At 37.1% G+C, this 26,966-nt stretch overlaps 1 protein-coding gene across 1 annotated transcript in view; it reads left to right on the forward strand.

The window, feature by feature from the left end:
* The window catches only part of JAK2 (Janus kinase 2), a 96,972-nt gene that overhangs the window by 58,016 nt on the left and 11,990 nt on the right, over positions 1 to 26,966 (forward strand). Inside the window, exons 5-21 of the mRNA XM_068926844.1 lie at positions 1,139 to 1,256; positions 1,763 to 1,908; positions 4,955 to 5,276; positions 7,978 to 8,097; positions 10,274 to 10,431; positions 11,903 to 12,014; positions 13,753 to 13,939; positions 15,354 to 15,481; positions 15,981 to 16,115; positions 17,616 to 17,703; positions 19,392 to 19,519; positions 20,304 to 20,442; positions 21,686 to 21,837; positions 22,917 to 23,067; positions 23,801 to 23,937; positions 25,078 to 25,267; positions 26,187 to 26,311. Coding sequence (XP_068782945.1) covers positions 1,139 to 1,256; positions 1,763 to 1,908; positions 4,955 to 5,276; positions 7,978 to 8,097; positions 10,274 to 10,431; positions 11,903 to 12,014; positions 13,753 to 13,939; positions 15,354 to 15,481; positions 15,981 to 16,115; positions 17,616 to 17,703; positions 19,392 to 19,519; positions 20,304 to 20,442; positions 21,686 to 21,837; positions 22,917 to 23,067; positions 23,801 to 23,937; positions 25,078 to 25,267; positions 26,187 to 26,311 — 2,536 coding nt within the window. The remainder of the gene's footprint in view (positions 1 to 1,138; positions 1,257 to 1,762; positions 1,909 to 4,954; positions 5,277 to 7,977; positions 8,098 to 10,273; positions 10,432 to 11,902; positions 12,015 to 13,752; positions 13,940 to 15,353; positions 15,482 to 15,980; positions 16,116 to 17,615; positions 17,704 to 19,391; positions 19,520 to 20,303; positions 20,443 to 21,685; positions 21,838 to 22,916; positions 23,068 to 23,800; positions 23,938 to 25,077; positions 25,268 to 26,186; positions 26,312 to 26,966) is intronic.

Below are 26,966 nucleotides of genomic sequence, written 5' to 3' on the forward strand. Positions count from 1 at the left end.
GAATTACTGGGAGTTCTGAAATGTAAAATTGTCTCATGTAGTCTGCAGGATGTCTGCAATAGAGCCATTTGTGTCTAATCTGCTTTTTGAAAGTGGAATTTTAAAGCTATATTCACAGTTTTTCTTACTGCAGGGACTCTTTATTTCTTTGAATTATATAATGTGGCCTGATTATTCCTTTGGTAACTAGTTACAAATTGAGAACACTGAAGCAGTTCCCTTAGTTTGTACATTTCGTTAGTATGGTAACATAAATTTATAGAAATTTCATAGAACTGTTAACATATTTGTTCGAAAAGACCTCTGGAGGTCATCTGACCCACTCTTCTACTCAAAATGGAGTGCCACTTACACTAACTCAGGGCTTGGTCTATTCAGTACTTGAAAGCTGTAAAGGATGGAGATTAAACCGTTTCTCTGGGCAGGCTGTTCCAGTGTTGCTTTACCCTGACATTCCCCTGTTAATCTCTCCAGTGCTGTACATACAAAAAAATCATGAATTTACAGTGCCGAGTTTTACAAATTTTTTCAGTAGTCTAAATGTATGTGGTTTGATGATTTCAAGAACTTTGGTATGTGCAGTAGAAAAAATTTGAAGACCCCTTATGTTACAAATCATTGTATTCAAGTGAGAGCCAGGGTAGAGGGGGCTGTCCTCTTTGGCACACTGATATATGGTTCACTTAGGTGAAGCATAATCTTGTCCCCTTCTCTTGAGTTTTTCAAGAGAGGAGATGTCCTATAAATCCTATTCAGAACTTCTGTTGTTGAGATTCTTGATCAGAGTGTGATTTTTTTTTTTTTCTTTCCCCCCCCACCTTTTGCCATTTGAACCAGTCTGTGTAGCCCTATCTCAAAAGAAACTGCAAGACAGTAACCCAAGATTCTCTCTATTCTGATGAGAATTACTTTGCAGAGCTGCTAACTCTTGCCAGTCGAGCTTCTCAGCCTGGTTAAATGCTGTACTTCTTTAAGACACCAAGAACTGGATCCAAAGTCTTCTGTTGACTCAGTGGGCTTCATATTGGCCCTTCACGCCCGTTGGCACTAAGTTACATATTTGTGAAAGGGAAAATGTCTGGTGTTGGTAAGTAGAAATAGCTGTTTATTGATGTTTGCCTAAATTTTTTCTTGACAGGTTTTATTTTCCCCACTGGTATTGCAATGGCACAAGCAGAGCATATCGGTATGGCATTCTTCGGGGTGCGGAAAGCCCTGTTCTTGATGATATTGTCATGTCTTACCTATTTGCACAGGTATGACTTGCTTTTTTTTTTTTCCGCCCCCCTAACGCTGATTGGTAAAGGTTGTTAGTCTTTACTCCCTTTCACTTCTTCTCATAGTAGCTGTGTAGGCTCTTTTGACTGCTTGAGGCCCACTCTAAATAAAAAAAAAAGAAACTCAGGGTCATATTGTGCTCTTCAAGAGAGGAAACTCAAATGACTGTTGTGGGGAGAGCAGTGACAGTATGTATTTCCTTTCTTGTGCCACTGGCATGTAGAACTCTTTCGGTGCAACTTTCATTTTGAAGTGATATAAGGTGGGACGTCATCTTTCCTATATTGACCTTGTTGGATTTTGACAGTAGAATATTTTAGGAACAGTGTTACTAAGCCTGATGGTAGCAGGTATCCAATAGGAATACGCGCAACCCTTTGGGGACAAAGGGATGCAGTCGGAAGAATTCAATCATTTTAAAAATTTTACTGTTAAACAGCAATGCAGAAGTTGTATTTTGATTTCTCGTATCCTACTTTTTCAGTGGCGAGATGATTTTTTGGATGGATGGATACAAATGCCTGTTACTCATGAAACACAAGAAGAATGCCTTGGAATGGCTGTTCTGGATATGATGAGAGTAGCCAAAGAAAAGGACCAAACGCCGCTGGCTATTTACAATTCAGTCAGGTGACTCCTTACTTCAGAATTATATTACACTTAAACGTCATCTAAAATGATATTTTTGCACATTAGGATCTGCATGGAGTTGTTCAACTTTTAGCAGTTTGGTGGTTTTTTTTCCTAGTATAGTAATTCTATAAATTTACTTGTAGTACAAACTGCAAATTAATAGAAGGCCTATATCAGGACTACTGTTCTGCAGGTTTGTGGGTAGATGGATTTTATCTTAATGAGCGGCAAGACAGCAGCTGCTTACGTGGAAAATGATGTAAGCAATGATTTGTATTGACAGAGACGTCTGGAAGTCATCACATCCGACCCCATGTTCAGATCAGGGCCAGTTTCAAAGTTAGATCAAGTTTCTCAGGGCCTTGTCTGTCCAGGTATTGAAAAACTCCAAGGATGGAGATGTTACCATATCTCTGGGCAGCTTTGTCCTGTATATAATAATCACCCGCATTGAGGAGGATTTTGTCTTTATGTAATCAAAATCTCCCTTGCTATGCTGTGTGTCCATTGCCTCTTGTCATTTCAGTGTGCGCATCTGAGAAGAGCCTGATTCGGTCGTCTTTATTATCTTCAGCTGGTTATAATTGGACAGGTGGTTATAATTAGAAGCCCCTACTTTAACCTTCTTTTCTCCACACTGAACAAATCAAGCTCCTCTAGGCCTCTTCTCTAATATAATGTGCTCTAGGCCCTTAACTATCTTGGCTGGCTTTCGACTGAACTCACTCTAGTTTATCGACATCTGTTTTTATACAGAGGTGACCAAAACTGCATAGAGAAACTTCATGTGTGATTTCATAAGCAGGAAGAGGATGGTCAACTGCCTCTACTTGCTGTCTAGGCTCTTACTGATGCAGTCTTATATGTGGTTAGCTTTCATCACCACAAGGGATGCACTGCAACTCATGTTCAGCCAGGTGTAATGGAAATAGTTCGACCCTAGGTTTCCGAGGAGCAGAGTCTCCCATACCTCTAGCAGCGAAATTAATTATTTATTTAAATGATGGTACAGCAAAGTAACAGCTCGAGCTGGGTGCCTCTGAGAAAGGACCCTAAAGAAAGAAATTCTGGGGCAATTATACTCCTTACAGTCAAATTTCCCTGCCTGCTAGGAAATTCCAGTCGTCTTTACTGAGTCGGTGGTCTCTTTCCTTTTGACTGGTTCACATCTACATCCCGAGACGGTTGCTGTGTTCTTGCTCCATAGTGCCTTATCTTATCCGAAGGTTAACTGTTACCTCTGGCCATTGTGCTCGGTATCTTTGAGGGCTGGTTCTAGCTGGCTTTGCAGTTGCATCCTCAGCAATGTCTCTCAAGCTCATTTACAATTCAGCCCTGTGGCCTGCAGGCTTCATCTACTTTAGGCACTGTAGTGCTAAGCTGGGCTAGAGCTCAATTAAATCCCTTTTCTAACACAGGACCCCCCATGTCTTTTTTGCAAGGCTAACTCCTAGCCTGTTGGCCGGCCTCTAGCCGGTACTGTTGCGTAGGAGTGTGTCGTTCCAGACGCAAGACTTTGCATTTGCTTTGTTGAACTTTCAGAGTTTCTTGTCAGACCGTTTCTTCAGTGTGTTGAGGCTGCTGTGAATCACAGCCTCGTCCTCTAATGTACCAATTGCTCCCTGCAATTTGATAGCATATGTGAATTGGATAGAATTTGTGTTCCATCAGTTTGTCCAGGTTGTTAATGAGGATGTTAAGCAGCATCAGGCTCAGGATCAGCTTCTGAGGAAAACAGCTAGCAGAGTTCAGGCTGCTGACTCACTTCTGTCATAGTCCAGTTGTCCAGCCAGTTTTCCACCCAACTTGTGAATCACCCAATCCAGTGCGTATATTGACAGTTGTCCTACAAGGTTTCTACGCGACCATGTTGAAGGTCTTGCTAAAGTCAAAAGAAACAACACTCAACAAGGGGTGAGCGCTGGATGAGCTAGTCATTTTATCATAGAAGGCAGTTAGGTTATTCATGCATGATTAGCTCCTGGTAAATCCATGTTGGCTATTCCTAACCATCTTTGTGTTCTTCATGTGCCTGCATATAGCTTCCAGGAAGATTTGCTCCATGATTTTCCTAAGGACTGAGGTTAGGCGGACCTGGCCTGTAGTTCCCCAAATCTTCCTACTTTTTCTTCTTAAAGATGAGTATGGTATGGGAACCTTTCCTGATTGCCGTGACCTTTCAAAGATGAAGGATACCAGTCTTCCTAAGGACACCTGCCAGCACCCTCAGCACCCTCAGGTGCATCCCATCTGATCCCATGTACTTATGTATATCTGTATTATGAGTAGTATTGCATTCCCATAGACTGCCGTTAGGCACGGGCATGGGTGGCCTGAAAGGAGACCTTTATAGTGAAGACTGAGGTGACAGAAGCAGTGACCTTCATCTTCCCATTCAGTTTCCTAATCGGTTTCCCCTCCAGCTGAGTTAATTCTATCCCTACTTGGTAATTAATGCTCATCTGTCTCTTAGTGAAACCTTGCAGAAAGGTTTCTGCAAGGGCCAACAAACTCATCGGATCCTTACAGGGGTCAGACAACTCTTTTGGCCTCTAATAGAATACAGATTGTGGTACAGGCAACTTAAGTGAGAACCAACTGCAGGATTATATTCTGTCACCTGTATTTTCAACCAGAAGATCTGAGCATTGCTGTCCCTCTTGTCCCCCATGCTGTTTACCTCTTCCCAGCTTCTATACCAGGCAAAGCAAATGCGTATGGTTTAACTCGGAATTTTATTTTGCTGTCTTACTTGAAACTTCAATGACTGAAGTAGAAATGTCTATATTTATAGAGAGTGCATTTATGTAATAGATGTTGAAACTCAATGAGGAAAAAAGAAAAATGGAAGAAGAGATGGATGTATGTTTGAAATAACAAAATACAGATTGAAAAAGAGGATCTTTTATGTTTCAGTTTTTTAAAAATTGTTGCATTTAATGGAGAAGGTATTTACATGCCGTCTTGTTTAGCGCAGAAATAGTTATCTTTGCTAGAATTAATGGATAAAACCAGAAGTTTTTTGATGATTATATATTCACAGCTACAAAATGTTTTTGCCTAAATGTGTTCGAGCAAAAATCCAAGACTACCACATTTTGACACGAAAGAGAATAAGGTACCGGTTCCGCAAATTTATACAACAGTTTGGCCAATGCAAAGCTACTGCCAGAAACTTGAAACTTAAATATCTTATAAATCTGGAAACCCTTCAGTCTGCCTTCTATTCGGAGGTTTTTGAAGTAAAAGAGCCTGGTGGAGATCCTTCTGGAGAGGAGAGTTTTGCAACCATTGTAATAACTGGAAATGGTGGAATTCAGTGCTCAAGAGGAAAACTTAAAGGCTGTGAGACACTGGCAGAACAGGTAATCTTTTTGAATGCAGCTGTTTTCTTATTTTAACTTTGCGATTTATCGCGTAACAGTGATTTGCTTATGTTAGAAGTTGTTTGCTAAAATTAATTTCACAGTGATGATAAAATTTCTCTATGGCTGAAGCTCGCAGAAATTTACCTTGACTTAAACAGTACAGCATTTTAAAATGAGTTTTTATTAATATATTACATAAAAGACAATACTTGAACAATAAGTAATTTAACAAATGAAAATTCAGTGTTTGGACCGTCGCTGTTGTAAAAACTGATGTGGAAAAGTAGTGGCCCTGCCTCCGGGAAATAAAATGCATGCTGTCCTCAAACTGTCGTTGAGTTAAGGTTTTAAGGAGAAAAACAGAATAAAATTACCTCCTTCCTGCTGCAGTTGGACTCCTACCAGTATCAGAGCTAATGAATTTAAACTGACGGTTCTGTGACTGCAGGGTCCACAGTACGCTTTGTTCAGGAATTCGAAGCTAAATGATTCAATAAGTTGTAGTAATCAGGTGCAGTTAGATCTTTATTTACCAATATCGTTTCCCCTATGTGTATGATGTACTGGCATAACTATTTACTGGTCAGATTTACCAGAATCTGATACTAACTCATAGGACAATACCTGAGATGAAATGCAAGGAAAACGCAATTCAGTTTTACTAGATAAGGGCATCTGTTACTTCACTAGTTTTGATGCATAATATAAAGCAATTAAGACCAAACTATGAAATAGGGTATATTTTTAGAGGGCTATAATAATTTGTAAAAATATCTTTCTTTCTTATATTAAAAAAAAAAATTGATTGCCTACCCAGATTTTTTTTTTTTAACTTATTCTTCTTAGAGTGCCTTTAGATTGATACTAGGTTCAGTTACCTGACTCTCTGTTATGTGTTAGTCCTCTGCCTTTGCTAAGTTGCCTGTAAGTGCCAGTTGCACTAGCGGAAGCTAGTACAAATGTCAACATTTTGCAAGTTGATCTAAGTTACCAGGTATCTTTAAACCATATTTTTATGAAACAATTTTATAATGTTATGTAAACAGAATTTATGCATGTTATGCTGCTTGTACCTGACAAAAAGGCTTTAATAAGAATAGTATTTAAACTGATCTTTTTCACATGGAGATTTCAAAATTATTTTTCATGGTTGATAAGTGTTATCCTCCCCATTTACTGACAGTCATGATGAAGGCTGCATATGTTTGCCCTAGTACAGAAACTATGTACCAGTCATTGGTTATGAAAACTTAGTAATGCAATAAACGTGGCTGGAAGTCTGATCGTAACTCCTATTTCAGCAAGCTATACTGATAAACTTTACTGAGATATTGGACTGGAACAAGATTTTTGTTTTTTGAAGGTGAGAATGACCTATTTGGGCTAGGTAGAGAAGAAATTTGTTTCGACAGTTCACGTTTCCAGCAGCCAGGTATTAATAGAGCCTTAGAGATTTCAGTGCATTTGTGCTGATTTATGCTAGCTGATAATCTGGACTTTAAGACTCAGTATATGCTCAGCATATGCTTGCAGGAAGGCTGCAGTCATGTAAAGGAATATCCTTACTTGAGTAAACTATTTGCTTTGAAAGAATTATTTTAGGTATATAACTCTTATCTTTGTATGAGATTAATCAGCCATCTAAACGATCAGCATCTACAGTTCTACTGGAAACAAGAAAAGGAGCCCTTGATCTATATATAACGTAATTTGATTTTGGTTTTATTGTGAAAGACTGAAGGAAATGACATGGAATACCATGTTATAAACAACTGCCTGAATTTGTCTCTAAAGGACAGTGTGTCTGTGATTTCCCATGTGATTAGGATAGATTCTTCCATTTATCTAGTCAGCGGTGATCATGGCTGGGAGAAGAAGAACCCTCTCTTAGACCCTTTCTTTATTCCTGCTACATAAGTCTTTCTGGAACCAGATTTGGCTGCTCGTATCCTTCTGAACGGAGCCATGAAATTTCGGGGTTGTTAACAGGCTTTTTAAACCTCTGTGCTCGGGGGGGGCTGATAATTTTCCAAAGAAAAGCCCCTAGAAAAAGATAATTCAAAATGTGTTGTTCTTTATTCTCACAAAATACCACTGTACAGACCAAAGAAATGCCTAAATCAAAAGCCCTTATATGGATATTTCCTTTCACAATTTCTGGATCTCTCTGAATTTTTTTTTCCGTCATGCTCTGTAAACACAAAACCCCTTTCATTCTTTCTTTTAACAGCGTATTTAAGATTTTAGGATCTTCTTTGTTGCTAGGCTCAACTTTGGGAAATGTAAATTTTGTTGCGTTAAAACTGGTAATTTCCCAGTCAACACCACTGCTTCTTGATGAAACGTTCGTGTTTTGGGGATTATACTTTCAGTTTGGCATGTCTCCTTTCAAGCAGTATGTTTTGATTTAACCCCTAGTGGTCTAGTATAAGACTTGCAAAGTAAATGAGCTGAGCTGCAGATGAGAGCTGTTTAAAAAACAAATAATTCTGCTTGGATGCACATGTATTTCTACATAAATAGATCAGCATCAATTCTGGGGTTGATTTTTTTTTTTCTCTTTTGAATTCCCCTCTGCACTGCTAACATGGTAGAAATACTAATTTAGAGTGGTAGGAAGGAATTCTGATGTTGGAAATACATTTCCTAATTGCAATTTATGCTATATTGCTGATGTTATAACAAATATTTATTGTAGGATTTACAAACATACTGTGATTTTCCTGATATAATTGATGTCAGCATTAAACAAGCAAGCCAGGAAGGTTCCAGTGAGAGAAGAATTGTCACCATTCACAAGCAAGACAGCAAGAATCTGGTCTGTTGACTTTGCTTGCCATTTATTAAAAGGAATTTTGCTTTGAGCAGACTGTGATTGCTATAGTATTTATGATATTGTATTACTATATGTTAATCAAGCATGAGGTGAAACTGCATTTTAGCAATTTAAGCAGCGTATGAGAACAGAGAAGATCCTGTGCGTTCAGAGGTCTCGGAATTGACTGAAATAGAAATAGACGTTTACAGCTGAGGTGAATTTCTGATACACAGATTGGTCCTTTCCTTTGTTGGTCTCTTATACCTGACTCTGTGATTTTAGGTATCCAGCATACTGTTTGTATGATGGCATGATAAGCAAACTGCTTTTGCCCAACGTTGAAAAGAGGCTTCATAATGCTCTGAAAGAGTGACGATGCGTAGAAATGGAATATAGGGACAAAATAAATATCATAGCTTTTACTATTTAAAACACTTTAAAGGAGAACTTTGAGAAGTATTTTGTATATGAATATGAGAAAAAAATGAAACAAAACCTCACAGCTTTTTCAGTTTGAACTCTACCATTGCATGTGGATCAGCCTTTACAGCAGTTAAAACTGCTACGTAGTTATTTCTTCCTTTATCTCTATGAATGATTTTATGTGGCTTCAGGCATTTGTGCGACTGGAGAGCTTCTGCCTCCGTAAGGAAAAAGTTGTAGGTGTGCAGTTTAAGCACTTCTTCCTTTCTGTAAGGAAAAAAGGCTCCAAAGACATTTCAATGAGAATTAATTAATTTTTCTATCTTTTGAATGTGACTTGGGGGGAGGGGTAGTCCTATAGTTTACTTTGATTGTAGTAGAGTTGGTACTCTCATTCATTTCCTGCATTAATGGTACAGAATTGTTGAGAAATTGAAATTGTTTTCAAGGTATCTTGTTAAAACATGAAAGTAACTGGGATATCTGAGATGTGTGTGTATGATGCTTAGAACGTAAAATTATTTCAGTTAGATGGAGGAAGCTTCCTTCACCTTGAGTCCTCAAAATTCTCTTAAAAATTCTCAGTAGTGGTAGAGTACCTCAGTGCGCATACTTCTGAGGACAAAACTGACTTTCTGAGAGCTTGTCTAAACCCAAAGTGACTGTAGCGTAAACCAGGGTAGAAATTTGTAGTGCAGTAGCACTTCCGTGCTTTGAAGTGCAGTGGTTTGTACTTCTCTGTGACACTTTGCATGGTACAGTTAGCTATTTGTAATCTAGTTTAACCTTTCAAACAACTGGTAGAGTCACTTATAAAAATGTGCTTGGCACAGTGGCTTAGGGATACGTGGATTGTTTAAAATTTAAAAAAAAAAAAAAAAAAAAAGGTTGCCATGGAATCATGTTCAGCCACAGTGTCCCCAGAGTCCTGGGTGAGTTTTTACAGCACATACTGAAGCCTGTTCTATTTGGCTACGCTACTGAATGAAATCTAGTGTGACTTTGTAGATGGATGCAGAACCACTTCTCAGTTAAAATAAAGGCAGCCTTTAATGCTTTTACGTGACTGTCAAAAGATTAAAAAATAAATAGCTAATGGAAAATAGTCTGTATTTACATAGGTGGTAATAATAAATATATTACAGGTAAATTAAATCTTGCCCCTGCTCTTACCTGTTCAAAGCATTTTTGCACAGACCTTTTACACACCCTGCTTTCTTTGACCGCATGATTCACCACCTTGCTTCCCTCCATTGCACCTCTCTTCTTGTTCAGTAGGCAAAGGTGTCTCTGGGATCCAGCTCAGGATGCTAGTATTTACTGACTGCTCGTTAAATTTTCGGTCAAGTACCTTTCTAGAGATTTATTTTTTGCTAATTGAGAAGAGCCCCATAAATCTTTGATAAGCAGAGTTTTCCTGTAGGAAAAAAGTCTTGGCTGTGATGCCAGTGCGATAGCTGTTTGCCATGCTGAATAGCAATCAGCTCAGTTTTCCCTTTCAACTGTTCCCTATTTAAACTGCTTTTTACGCAAGTTTGTTTGTTTTCTGTTTCATTTTGAACATTGAGGGTTACTACCAACTTTGGGGCACCTGCAAGTTAGAACTATATAAATAGAAATAAGAAACAATCTGGGTATATTTAATGTATGCATGTATTTATATGTTTTATATTATTAACATATCCAGTAATTCTGTATTGCCTATTATAAATCTAATAATCTCTCTCTTTTTTGTTCACCTGCAATTCGACAGGAGGCTGAATTTCAGTCATTAAAAGAAGCTCTCTCCTTTGTATCATTGATTGATGGATATTACAGATTAACTGCAGATGCCCACCATTATCTCTGTAAAGAAGTAGCACCACCATCAGTGCTTGAAAATATCCAGAGCAACTGCCATGGGCCAATTTTGTAAGCTATTTTCTAGTGACATAACAAGGTGCTTTTGCTTTTGAAAGGTTAACTTTAGCCAACTGTAAACCATGCTGGACATTTTGAGAAATGGATGACATGTATGTAATACAAAATGCTTCAAATTTTTTCTCTTGATTTTTTTTCTTTGCAAAATACAGTGTTGTCTTGATGTATCACCAAAAATACAATGAAAGATTCTGATTTCGATTTTCTTCCTTTAGAATTCTTTTTTTTTCCCTCTAACTAGCCGGGCAGTAAAGACATGATGCTGATTTTACAAAATTATAGTTATTACCGTGACAACAATGTATTATGCAATAAACAGAGGATCTCATATTTTCACTACAGCCTCTGGCAGAAATAGTATCTGAGTTGCAAAGGGTAAAAGGCAAATTAAGATGCTGCTAGCTTCAATATTTGAGCCAAGAATACAAGGAACTGCTGACCACCTAGCTGGAGGTTTTGTTTATTTTTAATATTGTCTCCTTGTTCATTTGCTCCAGTTTTTTAGAGAAAAAATTTGGTACCTTTATTGATTTCCCCCCCCCCCCCCCCCCCAACAATTGATATAGTATTATTTGTTGTTCGCAGAAGAATGCAGGCTGAGTTTAGCAGTGCTTTGGTAAGGCAAAATAAAATAGCTGTTTTCTTCAGCCTGTAGAAAGCTTGGAGGCTTTCCTGATATATGCAAGAAAGTCACCCATGTTGCATAAAACTAGCACTGTCCTACTCGGGAGATAAGGAATCTTTCTGGAAATCTTTTCTGTGACAAAAACAGGATAGATGCTACAATCTTCAGAAGAGATGGAGGAGGAAAAGGATGGAGACCAATACAGACTCGATCACATTTCTTCCACCTGGCAGACCTAAACTATTGCCATATGTTGACCTTTATTTAGGGCCGCTGAGAAAGATGTGCAGTGGGTCTAAACCTTTCCAGACCGTTCTATTCCTGCTCACCTGAGCCAGACAGAAATAGTCAGTTAGCCAAGACATGATTAGGGGAAAATGAATTTTTGTGGGGATAAATGATGGAAGAAATTTTATTTCAACTCCTCTTTCTTTTTAGCCCTTTCCCTTGTTAAACTAGTCATTCCCCCTGCCCCCCATTTTGCTAGTTTTAGCTTGTGTATTAGACAGCTTCATTACAGTTTCTTCCATGATGGAAGCTGAAAGTCATATCTTGAGCCTAGAGAAATATATTTCTTTTAGGCTGTAAGGTTTCTCATGAAATGGGTAATTGTGACGTTTTCAGTATTAAGAATTTTTACTATACTCCTCTCTGTGTAAGCCGCTACTCTGAATATTGTAAAAGAAAGGGACAAAAGAACTGGCGTTAGTGAAATTCTGAAGAACCAAGAACTGTCATCAGCGTATTAGACATCTGATAACAGTGTGTGTTAGTCAGTCTCTCATGTTGTTGATTTTGAAATTAAGCAGTATTAAATATTTTTTCTTTTTACTATAGCATGGACTTTGCTATCAGTAAACTGAAGAAAGCAGGTAATCAGACTGGCTTCTATGTTCTTCGATGCAGTCCTAAAGATTTTAAAAAATACTTCCTCACCTTTGCCATAGAGGTTGGTATTCTGCCTTGAATAGTACCTGTATAATCTTTTTTGTCACAATGGTGAGCAGAGGCTGTACAGCAAATTATTTTGAGTTTTCTCTTCAGAATGTTCATCTGATTCAGTACTTACTTGTGTCATATTAGCAAACTTTCCTGATCCTGTGAGAAGCATATCACAATCTCTCTGCGCTTAGCAATCACTAATTATAGATACCTCACACCTTGGAAAATAAGAGAATTAGCAGAGAGGGAGCTTGAGAGCTCTGGGGAGGGTGATGTATTATCTGACACATGGCCCTCAGAGTCAAAGTAGTTTTTTTGTGGTGATGGCTTTTGTGTGTGTGTGTGTGTGTGTGATGTGTGTGTTTTTGTTCTTGTTTTTTTTTTTTTTTTTTAAAAGACTAAGGCTTGGTTAGAGTGGGTGTACAGTTAGCTCCCTTGGTGATCTGGCAGCCTCTCTCAAGGTTCTCCTCAGTTTTGGGAGGGTCTCTGGGGGTCTTTTTGTTTGTTTTTACTTTTCCCTCACAGTGCCGGGCCAGACAGATTATATCGCAGCTCTTACATCAGCACAGATCTGTTGGGCATATGATGTTACCTGCAGTGGAAGCCACACTTGAAAGGCCTGCAATTCTCATGCTGTTAAACAGCCAGATGTACTTCTGCTCTGTGCAATAATACTTTACATAATTACATTATCTTGTTCCATGAATGTGGTTTGGTGTTTTTTTTTTTTTTAATTAGCAGAGCTACTTTTGGATTCATAAGTAGGGAAGGTAATATGTGGGTTTTCTTGTTGATATGCAGCAAGCTAGTAAACTTGCCTAAATACTATCAGACGTACATGACAAAAAAATGCTGATGTGTGGATGAAGAAGTAAACAGACATTTTGAGATCAGTTTCATGAAAAATGTCTGGTATGTATGTCCAGTCAGTGAAGTACACTTGAAGGGGAATTTTCTTTAGACTGAGAGATCGTTCTCGGAGCGAACTTAGAAAGTTTCAGGAGTCGGAGCATTCAGCCCAAGCTAAGCTTGCCATTAAAATTGACCTTGCCAAATTTCTTCATGTTCTGATTATTTCTGGGCAAGCAGTTAAAAGGCTTTTGAGATTTGGAATTTGTTGGAACGTTTTCCACATCGTTAATATGAAGGCACATGAAAGCGGTGTTAAGAGGTCCTCTTGTTTTGAAAAGGCCAATGCGATCTTTTCAAGATTCATCATAAAAAAATAAAAAATAAAAAAAAAAATCAGTGCATAATGAGAATCTATACTGGAAAAAAGGTGCTCATAACTGCACTGTAGACAACAGAAAAATAGAAACACAGCTGAGCTCTCCAAATGCTTGCCAGAAGAGCTTGTCATGGCTCAGTGCCATTTCTAAGAGGCATTCAGTTTGAGCATTTGGGTTATTTCTTCCAGCAAAATTTTGTTTTGATATTATTTTTTAGGGTGAAGGAATTTCCATTACTGGATTGCTGGATCCATTCTCTGCTTTCAGGTCTCCGTGATTGGAGAGTTGGTAACATTAGTTTTTCTTAGCGTCAGCATACTAATTCTTATGATGGGAATGGTATCTTATTTTCTTAAAATGAGTATTACATAGCGAGAACAAAACAGCAAATTATGGTAATCTGCTGCTGAAGTATTTTCTCTTTAATTAGTGGAGCGTTCTGTATTCAAAACATGTTTTTGAATAGTAAATATCTTTCTGAATAATAAATGTTTCTTTTTAATGAAAAATCTACAGCGTGAAAATGCCACTGATTATAAGCACTGCCTAATTACAAAAAATGAAAATGGGGAATATAATCTTAGTGGAACCAAAAGAAGTTTCGGTAATCTTAAGGATCTGTTGACCTGTTACCAGACAGAAACTGTCCGTTCAGACAGCATAATTTTCCAGTTTATCAAATGTTGTCCTCCAAAACCAAAAGGTAAGAGATGGTAATTTATTTCTAAACATGCGTGTGTCAAACTTGCAGACTGAGGATTTTAAAAATACATTAGTAGATGAAACTGCTCTCAGGAAGGGAGACATATATTTGCTTGTATGGATTTTTGTTTAGTTGGGTTTTTTTGTTTTTTTTTTTTGTTTTTTTGCACTGACCTGTGTGTTCGTCTTGGTTATAGAGTTTTCAGTCGTAGTGGCTGCCAGATTTTACTTGGTTAAGGAGATGGTCTTCTAGAAGGAGTTGTGGTAGCTGTAACAGTTTTATATCAGAAGTACAACTGGTTTCTTAATTGCAGTGGATTGTATGCAGCAGTATTTCTTCTTCACCCAAGTGTTTTTTGGGTCTTGAAAAGGACACAGCTACTAAATGTGTATCACTTCTGTCTGGACAGTTCCATAAGCAGTAGAACCAACGATGCCAGATTTCCAGTGAATTTTTTTAACTGATGCTTGACATCCTGGCTGAATTATTCCAAGGCTAGAATGTGATTTCAAGTTCAATTTAATGTTGGAAAGCGCACGTGGAATAGAGCATCTGCTGGAGAAGAGGATTTTCTGAAATCCCACCAGACATGAACTTGTATTAAAGATTTTCCCTAGCTTAAATATTCATACTCGCTTTCTCCCTTAATTCTAATAATGAACGTCTGTCTCTCTGAATCTGTATCTAAACAAAAACTCAAGAGCACAGAATATTTGATACGTGTCTTTCCCCTTCCAAATTTGATGGAAATTAGCCAGTGGATTCAAAAGTCTAGAAGGGAATTGACAAGTAAATGCATGTGCATGTTACAGAGAATAACTTTGCTTCCATGGAAATCAATAACCTTATTTCCATGGGAGTCAAACAAGAATATATACGTATCTGAATTACAAAATACTGAATAAGTATAATGACATGTGCATGCACACATTTGCCTACAAATGTGTATCTGTCAGCTTTGGTTTCAGTAGCAGATTTGTTCCACCTCCTGGAGAGACTTTTTTCAAAATCACTTGAAGAGTAATTGTTCTGGTACATATAAAAGGCAATGAGGATCGCTAAAGTGCTGCCAGGGGCAAAAATACTTGCAAGTTCTAGAGAGGCACTGATACACATGTGTCTGTGTCCGAAAGACTTCATAGTATAAAATAAGAAGCTAACTTACATGCCCTTTTCCACGCGATTGTTGTTTGCAATACATCAAAAAGTTAAGATCTGAAAGGAGGCTGGAGTATTTTCAGAATGTGCTTGTCAAAAGTAGGCATACTTGAGAAACACCAAGTAGCTGAGCGAACCTAAGTCTTTTTGCTGATTAGAAGAATTAAGACTTTGAATTTGTTTAACAGTTACAGTTACAGTTTTATGTTTTGCAGCTTTATTTTCTTTTCTTCTCCCCCCTCTGTTTTTCTCCCAGATAAATCAAATCTTCTAGTTTTCAGAAGCAATAGTGTTTCTGATGTGCCTTCGTCACCTACACTGCAGAGACACAATAATGTCAACCAGATGGTCTTTCACAAAATCCGGAATGAAGACTTGATATTTGTAAGTCGTTTAGTTGCATCTTCCACTGCAAGCGGTTGGTTTGATATATATTAAATTATAAAAACTTAGTACATACTTACAGTAGTCTTATCTGAAGTAAGATAGTTTGCTGTAGTCTTTCCTTAGAGTTGTGAGAGGGGAGAAAATACTTGGAACTTTCCTGTAATACAAATAGTCATTATATTCTTTTATAAAAAATATCCTTTTAACTGCAATAACAGTTGTTCTCTCTGTGCCTACAGATGTCTAAATACCACTCTGTAATAGTAGCTCCCTCCTCTCTAGTTCTTGCAGCATTTTATTCCCCGAGATCCACAAGAATTCAATGAAAGATTTGCTCTTTCTTGTGTAGTTGCTTCCGAGTCCTCTCAGTCTGACTCAAGATGTGTGTTAGCTGTGAAATTTTGTATATGCTTTATTTAGAGTGGGAATTTGAGATGTTTCCCAGACCAGGCAGAGATTTCTGTGTTTTGTTTTTTTTTTTTTTTCTGTCTTTTAGGAAGAGAGTCTTGGACAGGGCACATTTACTAAGATTTTCAAAGGTATAAGGAAAGAAGTGGGAGACTATGGCCAGCTCCATCAAACTGAAGTTCTTTTAAAGGTCCTGGATAAAGTGCACAGAAACTACTCTGAGGTTGGTGTGATTGTTTGCTATATAATATTTGTCCATCATATACGAAACATTACTTTTTCTTAGAGTGAGCAACTTGGCGTATTTGTTATATAGTAGAAGACTGTTCAACGGAGTTTATTCTTGGCTTCATGAAACTAAGAGGATGGGTTTGGAACTGGCTCTGGAAAGTACACTTAGGTACTTTATTTTCCCCCCATCCCTCAGTGAATTCTGAGCTGCTCACTGAAAGACCTTGCAGGTAGCACAAGAAAGGCAGTTTGGCCACAGACCTCTCTCTTTCCGGTAAATCTGTTATATATAAATGAAATGCCAGCATTTCTGAACAATTACTTTCTTTATGTTGCCTATCTGCCATTTTTTTGTAATCATATTAATTCTCCAATGAAATAAATGCTTCAAGTCATTAAAAATCAGAAGTATATATGTATATATGACAAACACTTGCTGTATGTACAATCATCCATACTCTAATAGGCCTTTCAGTGTTTGAGTGAAGCTGTGAGCATACCAGAAAGGCCCTTCTGCAGAAGTCAAACTACTATTCATATAATTGAGCCTAAACTTACGTATGTGAAAATTTCAGTTTAAAAAAGTTAGCAGGATGTGGTGATTTTTAATAGGTAATTTTTAATATATTATGTAACTTTGTATGGCTATTTATTATCTACTTTGGTTATGTAGTTGTATTAAATCCCTATATAGTCTAGAAGCCTTTCAGCAAGCCAAGAGAACCAATCTATTTTTCAACTGTTTAAAAAATGTGTATATTAAAATGTTAGCACAAAAGGAAAGACATTTCTAATAGCTAATATTTACAAGCTATGAGGGTGTACACTTCAGACATTTCAAAAATAATAAACTAAAGAACACCCCATATTTTTAACTTTAATAAGGCTGAGCAATTTACTCATATTCTAAAGTGAGGTGAAAATCTGTTGACCCTAAGAGTACAGAAATGTAAATGCAATCAATTAGAGGAAAAAGAGCTATTTTTGACTTCATCTTGGCAATGGAGTAATCGACACAAAAACTGCAGTTGGAGAGGCTACCGAAAAGGATCAGGAACAACTGAAGTAATAAAAACATCTGAAATTTTTCTAACGTGGTGGGGTCAATCTACAGTATTGGATGAATGATGTAATGCTTCTTAATTTTGTATGAAGGAATAAATTGGAAACTGCGTAATGCATCATGAATTTATCCACTGTCTCGTTTCCTTAGTTGACAAGGAAGAAAAGATTATCTTTGCAGTGTGGGGTTGCACCTGCCTGCAGGAAAAAAGATTGCTAACTTCTGGAGTATGCATTATCAGTTATTTAAAAAAGATTTTTTTGCACAAGAAAGTTTTTGCAATATCGTTTATATTACACTAGCTTTGCAATGAGATGCAAATTGAAGTAGTTTTAAAAATGAAATCATTTTAATAATTTTATGAGAGATCATTTAATGTTTTTGGGTTTTGTCTTCATTCCTGTTTTTTCTCTCTCTCCTTCCTCAAAGTCCTTCTTTGAAGCAGCAAGTATGATGAGCCAGCTTTCTTACAAGCATTTGGTATTAAATTATGGAGTCTGCGTGTGTGGAGAAGAAAGTAAGTAGAAGTAATTTATGTACACTGATCTTATACAGCTATAATTAGAGTTGGCTCTTGGTTCTGTGTAAGAGAAGAAAAAAAACAGCATCACAGCTGCTGGACACTTAACACGTATTCCCATCACAATAGCATAAGCCTTGGTGTCTGAAACTGAGTTGAAAGATTACGATAACAGAGACAATGGAAGACTTATGTAAGTATGATGAGTGTAAGTAGTAAGTTTTGCAAATAACTCACTGTCATGTGTGTTCCGTTTGAAAATCTGATATACGAAACGTTTTGCTAAGCTTCTGAAACTAGCTTTTTGAGACTGCGGAAAATTTCCCCTTCTACATTTTTATTAACTGTGGTCAACTAAAAGTAGAAGTGGTTGACTGCCCAAGAAAACCACCATCTGTTGTGATAAGAAACTTAATTGGTACCCCATGCCCATGCTAACTTTGTGAGAACAGAGGTAGCTGTGGGAAGAGAGCCTTTTCCTGAATCAGGAGTTGCTTCCAATAGGAGGCTGGAAAAGACAGAGCAATATTTGGTCAAAGACTTTTCATACCAGTTTATTTGGAAATACACCCAGAAATTGGTTTTCATAGTTTATTCATGACAGCATGAGCATACACATTCTAGGGGCTATACATAAAAATTCCAGATAGATATAGTATATTATTAAAATAAGTTATCTGAGGATGGATACAGTTACTTGTTTCTCCTTTAGAGCACAGTTGCCCTCCATAATCTCTTTTATTTCTGAAGGCAAAGGAAGTTTATTAAATCTACAGTTTTGTAAGAGGCAATTACCAAGAAATAGGAAAAGTGGCTATTAGACTTTCTATAGTTTAGACAGTTTATATAAGATCTGATGAAAATTCCTTCATGTACTTGTGAAAAAATGTCTGTTATCTATGAAATGAATTTATCTGTAAAATGAATTTTTTGAAATGTTATTTTTGATAACAAAATATAATTCCAATAATTTCCAGTGACTCTGTAGTTTAATTGAAAGTATGGTAATGTGAGTGTCTTGCAGCTGAAAGCAAGAATTCCATCATATAGTTTGAAATTGTTTATAGAAACTGATGGGAACTGCGCAGCGTTATGAAATTAACTTTATTTCTTTGGTTATTCACTGGATGACTGTGTGGAGGCATATGTCATATCAATATATAAAACTTTTTAGCGCTACACAAGATAAGCTATTGCCAGTCTGTTTGCAAGAAAAGCGTCTGTTTCAGCAAAGCATATTATTTTTCAGTCAGGGTACAGACTGTAAGCAACTAAGAAGTGAATGACTGGAAGTGAGTTTATTCTACTTACTACATTGATACTGCTATACACTGCAATGCTTATAACAAACCCATTTATTGCACTTTTGGCATGAGGGTGGAAGGGTGCTAAGCAGATTTGGTAAGGATTCCCCTGTTTTGTAAAAGAAGGACTACTAAAAATCTATTTTAGAAATGATTTTGTGTTTTTGAAGAAATTATGCAAACTTTCACACTGTGAAGAAGTATAAGGAACGTGCAATATTTGTGACAATATTCAGATGTGATATAGCTTTGATTTTGTAAGTGGCCCACAAAGAAAGTACCAAGAAAGAGACGCGTGATACTAGAGTACTGTACCCACCCTGAAATTCCATTTACTTATTGTTGTTTTTAATTGTTACTCTTTTAACATTTTTAAATCAGATATCCTCGTGCAAGAATATGTAAAATTTGGATCCCTGGACACATACTTGAAAAAGAACAAAAATGCTATCAATATCTTGTGGAAGCTGGAAGTAGCAAAACAACTGGCATTAGCTATGCATTTTCTGGTAGGTCGTTCATTCTTCAGTTTCGTTAATAGCTGGATCCCAGTATTTCAGGTAGTATTCAGGTTTTTCAGGCTTACACATCTAGAATGACTGGTCCATTACCATCCTTCTTGAATTTGGGTGGGGAATTTGAAAATAGGATGGACATGCACCAGGTAAAGTTAGTGGATAGCCAAGAACAGACCATAGTACTTTACGCAAAGTGAATTTTCCAGTATCTTTCAATGCTTTATGTTTATTGTGAAATAAAATCCATTTTCAATCTAAGATTCCTTTTTTTTCCAGGAAGTAGTAGCCAACCAAGTAGTATCTGGGAGGGGAAAATATTTTGCTATTCAAACTTCTAGTACTCTTTTTTTTTTTTTTTTCTTGGTATGTGCTTTAGGCCCCAGTATTCTCTATTCGATCCACTTAATTTAGCATAAAGGCCATTATTTGAGACAAGATATGTGATTAGAGGAAACTTACTTTTAACAGAGTTTTACTCTTCTTCTGTTCGTTTTGCATGGATCACAGTGATAGATCAGTATTCGCCCAGTTCACATGTATTGAAGAGTTTTAAACTCAAAACTTAGGTAGCTAGTTAACATGAATCAAAGTTGGCTAGAAACCTCTACCTCTGTGAGAGGAACTGTTGAAATGTCTATGCAATTTGATCGACTTAATCTTTTATCATTTTCTTTACTAATGTTTCTTTCATGTTATGAAGTATTAGTTTTGAAATACCTCTTCAGTTTTAAGATATTTTTGTCTGTATGTAAAAAGCTATATTTCTGTTCATCAGGAGGATAAAGGCCTTGTTCATGGGAATGTCTGTGCAAAAAACATCCTGCTTATCAGAGAAGAAGACAGGAAGTCTGGAAACCTTCCTTTTATAAAGCTTAGTGATCCTGGCATCAGTATTACAGTTTTGCCGAAAGACAGTAGGTCTTTGTTTGTACAAGTCTTATTTCTCTAACGCTTCTGGCTTTAAAATGACAGATTTTTCTTTCTGATCACCATCTAATCTACTTCTGTTATAGTGAGCTCCTTCACACTTTCTTCACTTTAAAATAACCTCCGAAGTCCTAGTCATCTGTTACGAGCGTATCCTGTTTGTCCACAAATAGCTACAGTAAACAAAGCCACATTGTCCTGTCCATTTCGTGGGATTTTTTTCCTGCTGTTGTCATTGTAAACAATTTTCTTTCACTGGTGGCACTATTAGTATGCTCTAATGTACTATCCTGTTATTAGTAAAGATTAAATTGTTGTGTTTTTTAGTTTGGAGAGGATTTCAGAGTTTAAAGTAAAAGTGCTTTTGAAAATGCTTCCTGGCAGTTCAATAGCATCTCCAGTGCATCTCACTTATGAATACCTGAAGTCACTGATGATGCTAAAAATACCAGATTATCAGTGAAATTAGCTCAGACTAAAAGAAATGTGCAATGTGTGCAACATTCATATGCTAATGAAACTGATGAGACCGTATTATTCTTTGTCTACTATTTTAAATACTTTTGGAAAAGTGAAAATATTGTTGAATTTATATATGCTGAAAGAAATAATGCATCTAAGAGGCTATAAGCAGTGCCATACCCTATTTTCCAGTGAGGTGTTTTAAGATCCTTTTGTAAATGAAAAGCGTCCGTTAATCTTTGTAAGATCTGATTTTAAAAAAACTCTAAATTAAAGTATCATGTAATATTTAACTTGTTAGTACAATCACTATCAAAAGATTTCACAATCAGTAAGTGTGAAATTCATTTTTATTTCTCCGTGGCATTGCTGTGCCATTATGTGATGTCTAATATTCCAACCACTTACAAAGTAGTTTTGACTTTTCACCATCTAGTTCCTTTGTGGCTTCTAAACTTGATAACATCAGGGAAGGTATTAAAGTCAGAGGAAAAATATGATGCGGAAATGGGATTAAGGCAACTGTATAGCATTGGTCTCACTTTACAACAAAACTAATGGTCCCCTGTTCTGCTTTATAAATGCTATTTTTGTTGATATTCTGTAGCATTTTCTAGTCAAGAACAAAAATTTGGAAAGGTATTCAAAGTGCATTACAAAATTAAATATCTGTGCATACTCAAAATATTTTGATTAAATCAAGCACGTTACAGAACTTTGTGTTTTCATTACTGATCTTAACATGGTATTTTGTTTGCATGATTGCAGTTCTTCTTGAGAGAATACCATGGGTACCACCTGAATGTATTGAGAATCCGAAACAATTAAGCCTGGCCACAGACAAATGGAGTTTTGGCACTACTCTATGGGAAATCTGCAGTGGAGGAGACAAACCTCTGAGCGCACTGGATTCTCCGAGAGTAAGTATTACTGGATCTGCAGTCAACAGTTCTTTGGGCACTTTTAATTTAAAACATCTGCTGTTGTAACTGTATTCATTAGCATGAGAGGTGGTGTCACCCCTGACCCCTGCAGTAAAACGACTTTTGATCATTGTCTACCAGTAAAAGGGTAATGGTTTGCGGTTTGTTTTATGTTATTTTGCTTCGCCAGGACAGCTTTGGCAGTATATTTTGTGTGCGTTTCTGTTGTTTTGTTGCTGCTGTTACCACTATATATCTACACATGACTTGTTCCTAAAAATGTACATGCTTTTTAATTCGCATGAATTTTCTAGTTATACCAAAGTTGAACACTGTAAATACTGTAATAGTCCGTGTTGCAGACAACCCAAGGTCTATTTTAGCTAAATCAGAAAGGTTGACTTTGTCTCAACTAGGGGCAAAAGGCATACCGTGTGTCATAAAAAATACTATTTCTTGTATATGTAATTACCCCTTAGTTGGAAGCAAAAAGATTATTTCCACTGCTGAATCTCCTAGAAGATTTGTAGTGTTATTACTCTAATGAGACTAATTATCTTCTCCTTACAAAGCCTGATCTCATTTCTCTGGTGTTGTGGTCAGCTCTTACAACAATAAGCTGCTAGAATAGCTTTCAGGTCTAGGTGGAGCTAGATATTTCAGTAAATGCCCTCCTCTCTAACTGACTTGCATTCTTTCATAATAAGGAGGAATTTTATAGTTAGAGGAATTCAGTCAGCTTACAAGTGGATAGAATTTTCTACTGCATCCATCCCATTAGGTTTTATTATATTACCTGCAAAAGAGAAACCATCTACGCTCGTTGTCTTTTTCTCTATTCTTGTCTTCCACTAGTAGCTGCCTGGGAATTAATGAGCCAATTACTTTAAATTATGCTGGTCTTGCTACATTATCAGCCTTGGCTCCTGACATAAGTTGATCAGATGTGCAAGGTGGTGAGATAATGAGTCTAGGCTAACAGGTGTGGATTTTTTGGCTGCTCTGGTCAGAACATTATGGCTGTTGCAGCTCTTCATAGTTGTATGCTAAAATGTCTCTAACCTCTTTAATCCCAGAAACTACAGTTTTATGAAGATAGACACCAGCTTCCTGCCCCCAACTGGACAGAACTAGCAAACCTTATAAACAACTGTATGGATTATGAGCCAGATTTCAGACCTTCATTTAGAGCCATTATACGTGACTTGAATAGCTTGTTCACTCCAGGTGAGTGTATGGTAGGACAAGAATGCGCTATAAAAAAGAACCATGATCCCTGTCAGTTTGTTTTCATATGGTGCCTACCGTTTTGTACTGAGCCAGCCATACTCCACTGCGGTAAATGTAAGTTAGTAAATAAGTGTGGTATGTTAATTGCCTTTCAGTTTGTTAATTCATCATCTTCAGTTTGAGAATTCATCAAAAGTGGGCATTATCGTTCAAAGTAGTTTCCTGGTTTGATTAATGTCTGTCCCAGAGGTTTTAGTTCTAGTCACTTAACCAAGTATGTTGTATTTGTGACTGTCATCTTCCTCTCGTTACATAAAATAAATAGACAGAAGTCTGCTCTCTTCCAAGTGGAAGACACGCGTTATCAGAAGTCTTTGCGGAGTTTCCATTTCTCCGCTCTGCTCTAGTGGAGTCATTGCCTAATAGTTGCAGTATTTGAAGTAGAATTGACCAGCAAAAAAAAGCATTTTTTGGAAAGTAAAGGAGGACTCAGTATGAGTCAAAACAAGTCATTTGGCTGTTTTGTAATACTTCCTTTTTTATGGCCACAAATTATTATATAGAAATTAAGGGGATTGTTAATGTTGTACTGTGCTCAGGATATGCCTAGCAAAGGTAGAACATGCCAGCATTGTGGTAAGTTTCTTCGTTCTCCTATATGCTTCTCTCTCTTTGCCTCCTGTTCCCTCTTTCTCCTCTATTCTCTCCCTCCTCTCCCTTCCCCCTTCAGATTACGAGCTATTGACAGAAAACGATATGTTGCCAAATATGAGAATTGGTGCACTTGGATTTTCTGGAGCATTTGAAGATCGGGACCCAACACAATTTGAAGAAAGACATCTTAAGTTTTTACAGCAACTTGGCAAGGTAGGTTATTTTGAAATTCTCTAATTGCCAGGAAAGAACTGTCATATTCAGTTATCTTCTGATGACCCCATGTACACTATTTACATTGAACACTTCCGTTACAGAAATTAACATTTTCAGTTATATCTCAGTGTAACATGCAGTTCCTTTCAGATCTTTTTTTAGTTTATCAGTGTCATTAGACAGAATAATGATAACTGATCTCTACAGTGAATCCAGTGACGTTCACTGGCTAAAATTTTTTGGTGTGGTAAAATAACACACAGCCCTATCGGACTTAATCTATTTTTATTTTTTTCACATGCTGTTTATTTAAAATTGCTCCAGAGCAGTCCTGCATAGAACTAATGGGGTTTTTCTTGTGCGTGGATATCCCAGGAACTTATAAATATGCAGTCCATAGTCAAGCATGTCAGTATTTGGTAGGCCTTGAATATTTGAGTCTATAGAAATCCGCTTTTGGTGAAAAGCTTTGCAAATCCCTGCAGCCTGGCTGTATGAAAGCATGCCTAGACAGAGGTGCAGCTGACAGAACTTCAGCTAAATACCATTTTTCCTGGCTAATTCGCTACTCCAAGTAGGAGTGAAAATAAGCCTAAAAGCAAAGAGGCTAAAATATAGGATAGTTCTTGACGGAGAGGAACAAAGTGGTAGGTGAGGATGATAAAAAGGAAGATAGAGAAAATATAAACGGAGAAGGGGAAGAAGACAGAACAGAGAAACAAACGGGGGAAAAGGCTCCAAGAAACAGAGGAGAACCGGGAGCGAGGAAGAGCCTGCATGTAGTATATTTTGCAAATGCAGGAAAAAAGAAGTATCCTAACTGGCAGTTCAGAAGTGGAAGGAAATTTGTGGAGATGGAGGGGAATGTGAATGGAGGCCATCCCCTCTCCTTGCCTGCCTTTGCTCCAGCACTGTTTGCTTCCTTTCAGTGAATGTGTTCCTTACTCTTACGGAACTACTGCCTGTGATCTCACACTCTTTCTGTCTCTCTGGAAAGTTTTATGGCTTTTCACTTCAATAAAAGTCTGTTCACCTTAATGCTAATGCAGTAAGCATTAAGGTATTATGTGCAAGCACGCAGATAGAAAAAATGGTGTGATCTTGTTTTTGATGCAGTTATTTCTGTTTGTGATTTAGGGAAATTTTGGCAGTGTTGAGATGTGCAGGTATGACCCTCTACAGGACAATACTGGAGAGGTGGTGGCTGTGAAAAAGCTGCAACATAGCACAGAGGAGCACCTTAGAGACTTTGAAAGGGAAATTGAAATCCTGAAATCTCTGCAGCATGATAACATTGTTAAATATAAAGGAGTATGCTACAGTGCTGGTATGTGCTATATTGAATACGCCTTCATGTATACACTTAAGGATGTATGCTGAGAAACTGGGAGAGAAGTGTTTATGAAAGTCACTGGCTTGTTCTAACTTTATCTGTACAAATCAAAAAAAGTAATGTCTGTCGTGTACTACTTTACAGTACAAGATGGGTTTGATTTTATTCTGTCAGCTCATTGCATAATTTGATTGATTTAAGGAAAGTAACATTTTGAGTAGTTCCCTTGTATCTTTATCTTAAAGTACTAAGAAGTCTTCCTGGAACAGAATTTGGGGTTAAGTAGGAAAACGTACCCGTTTTGTAACTGTTGTTTTTCACGCAATGTAATATCTCAAGGGTGGATATTACCACTTCTTGTACTGCCTGTAAGATAAGAGACTTGACAGGAAAATGTTTCAGAAACTGATATGTTTGAGTGAATTGTTGACCCTGTTCAAGTTGAGTGAAAGCATGGTTTTGCACAGGGTCTTTCTTTAAGAAGAAAAATCTTGTCTTTATAATCCGACTTTTTAAAGATGGTGAAATTACTGACCCGTTGATGTCCATTGCCGTTCTGAGTTTCACCTTAACGATGAGGAGGGGTTATATAAACACAGATACACGCAAGTGGCATTTATGTTTTGTCAAGTAAAGTATTGGTGAGATTATCTCAATTAGTGATGCTTCAGGTATCAAGGTTCTCCATATTTTTGTCGTATTTAAATAAATGATACTTCCTTGATATATGCGGTTAACTAATATATGAACAATTGCAGAGTGGTGCATAATGAACGCAGAATAAATTGACCTTTTTGGGTAGTAACACTGTAATCTGTTAGCTATTCATAGATACTTGTAAATATTCACATTTCAAAACTTTCTTCTAGGAAGAAACCAATAAAATAATTTGTATGTTTTTGTGTTGTAAAAGGTCGTAGGAATCTGAGACTAATTATGGAATATCTACCGTATGGAAGCTTACGAGATTATCTGCAGAAACACAAAGAGAGACTGGATCACAAGAAGCTTTTGTTGTATGCGTCTCAGATATGCAAGGTAAGGAACTTTCAGATGATTAATATTTCTAAACAAATTTTTGTCTTTTTTCCTTTTGTAGAGAAGTTGGTTGTTTCATGGTATCTTTTATAGTAGAGGTGGGCTTCTAGCACCAGTTGGCCTTAAACAAGGTAGCAGTACCTATTCATATACTCAAGAGCCTGATAAACTTCTGAGTATCTTGGGGAAGAATACTGAGACTGACTCAGGAAAAAAGTAATCCATTATTTTTGTTTAGTTTGTATTTAGTTTATAGTTCATTTAGTTTATATTTACAGTTAGAGGAATTAAAACCTCTTTTCTCCTGATGACAGGTTGAGTAGAATTTTGCAGGAGTTAATATATTCACCTAGACAAATTGTTCATCTATATTAACTGATTTTTCAAGACTTGGTCATTCAGTTGTAAAACTACAGTATATGCAAATGTTCAAGAAATTAACTTTAAAATGTAAGTGATATTAGCTGATTATTGTAGCAAAAAAGAGCAAAAGATGCTTATATCAGATTTGTGTGTGAAGAGCTAGAGGCGACTGCAGCGCCCAGAGTTGAAATAAACTATTTGCTAGCCCCACTGCTTGGCTCTAAACATCTGTCACGTAATTCTGAAAAGGGAAGCAGACATCTAATCTTTATTGTGGGTGGGATTGTGCCTC

This window comes from Struthio camelus, chromosome Z (assembly GCF_040807025.1).
Source record: "Struthio camelus isolate bStrCam1 chromosome Z, bStrCam1.hap1, whole genome shotgun sequence".
Lineage (NCBI taxonomy): Eukaryota > Metazoa > Chordata > Aves > Struthioniformes > Struthionidae > Struthio > Struthio camelus.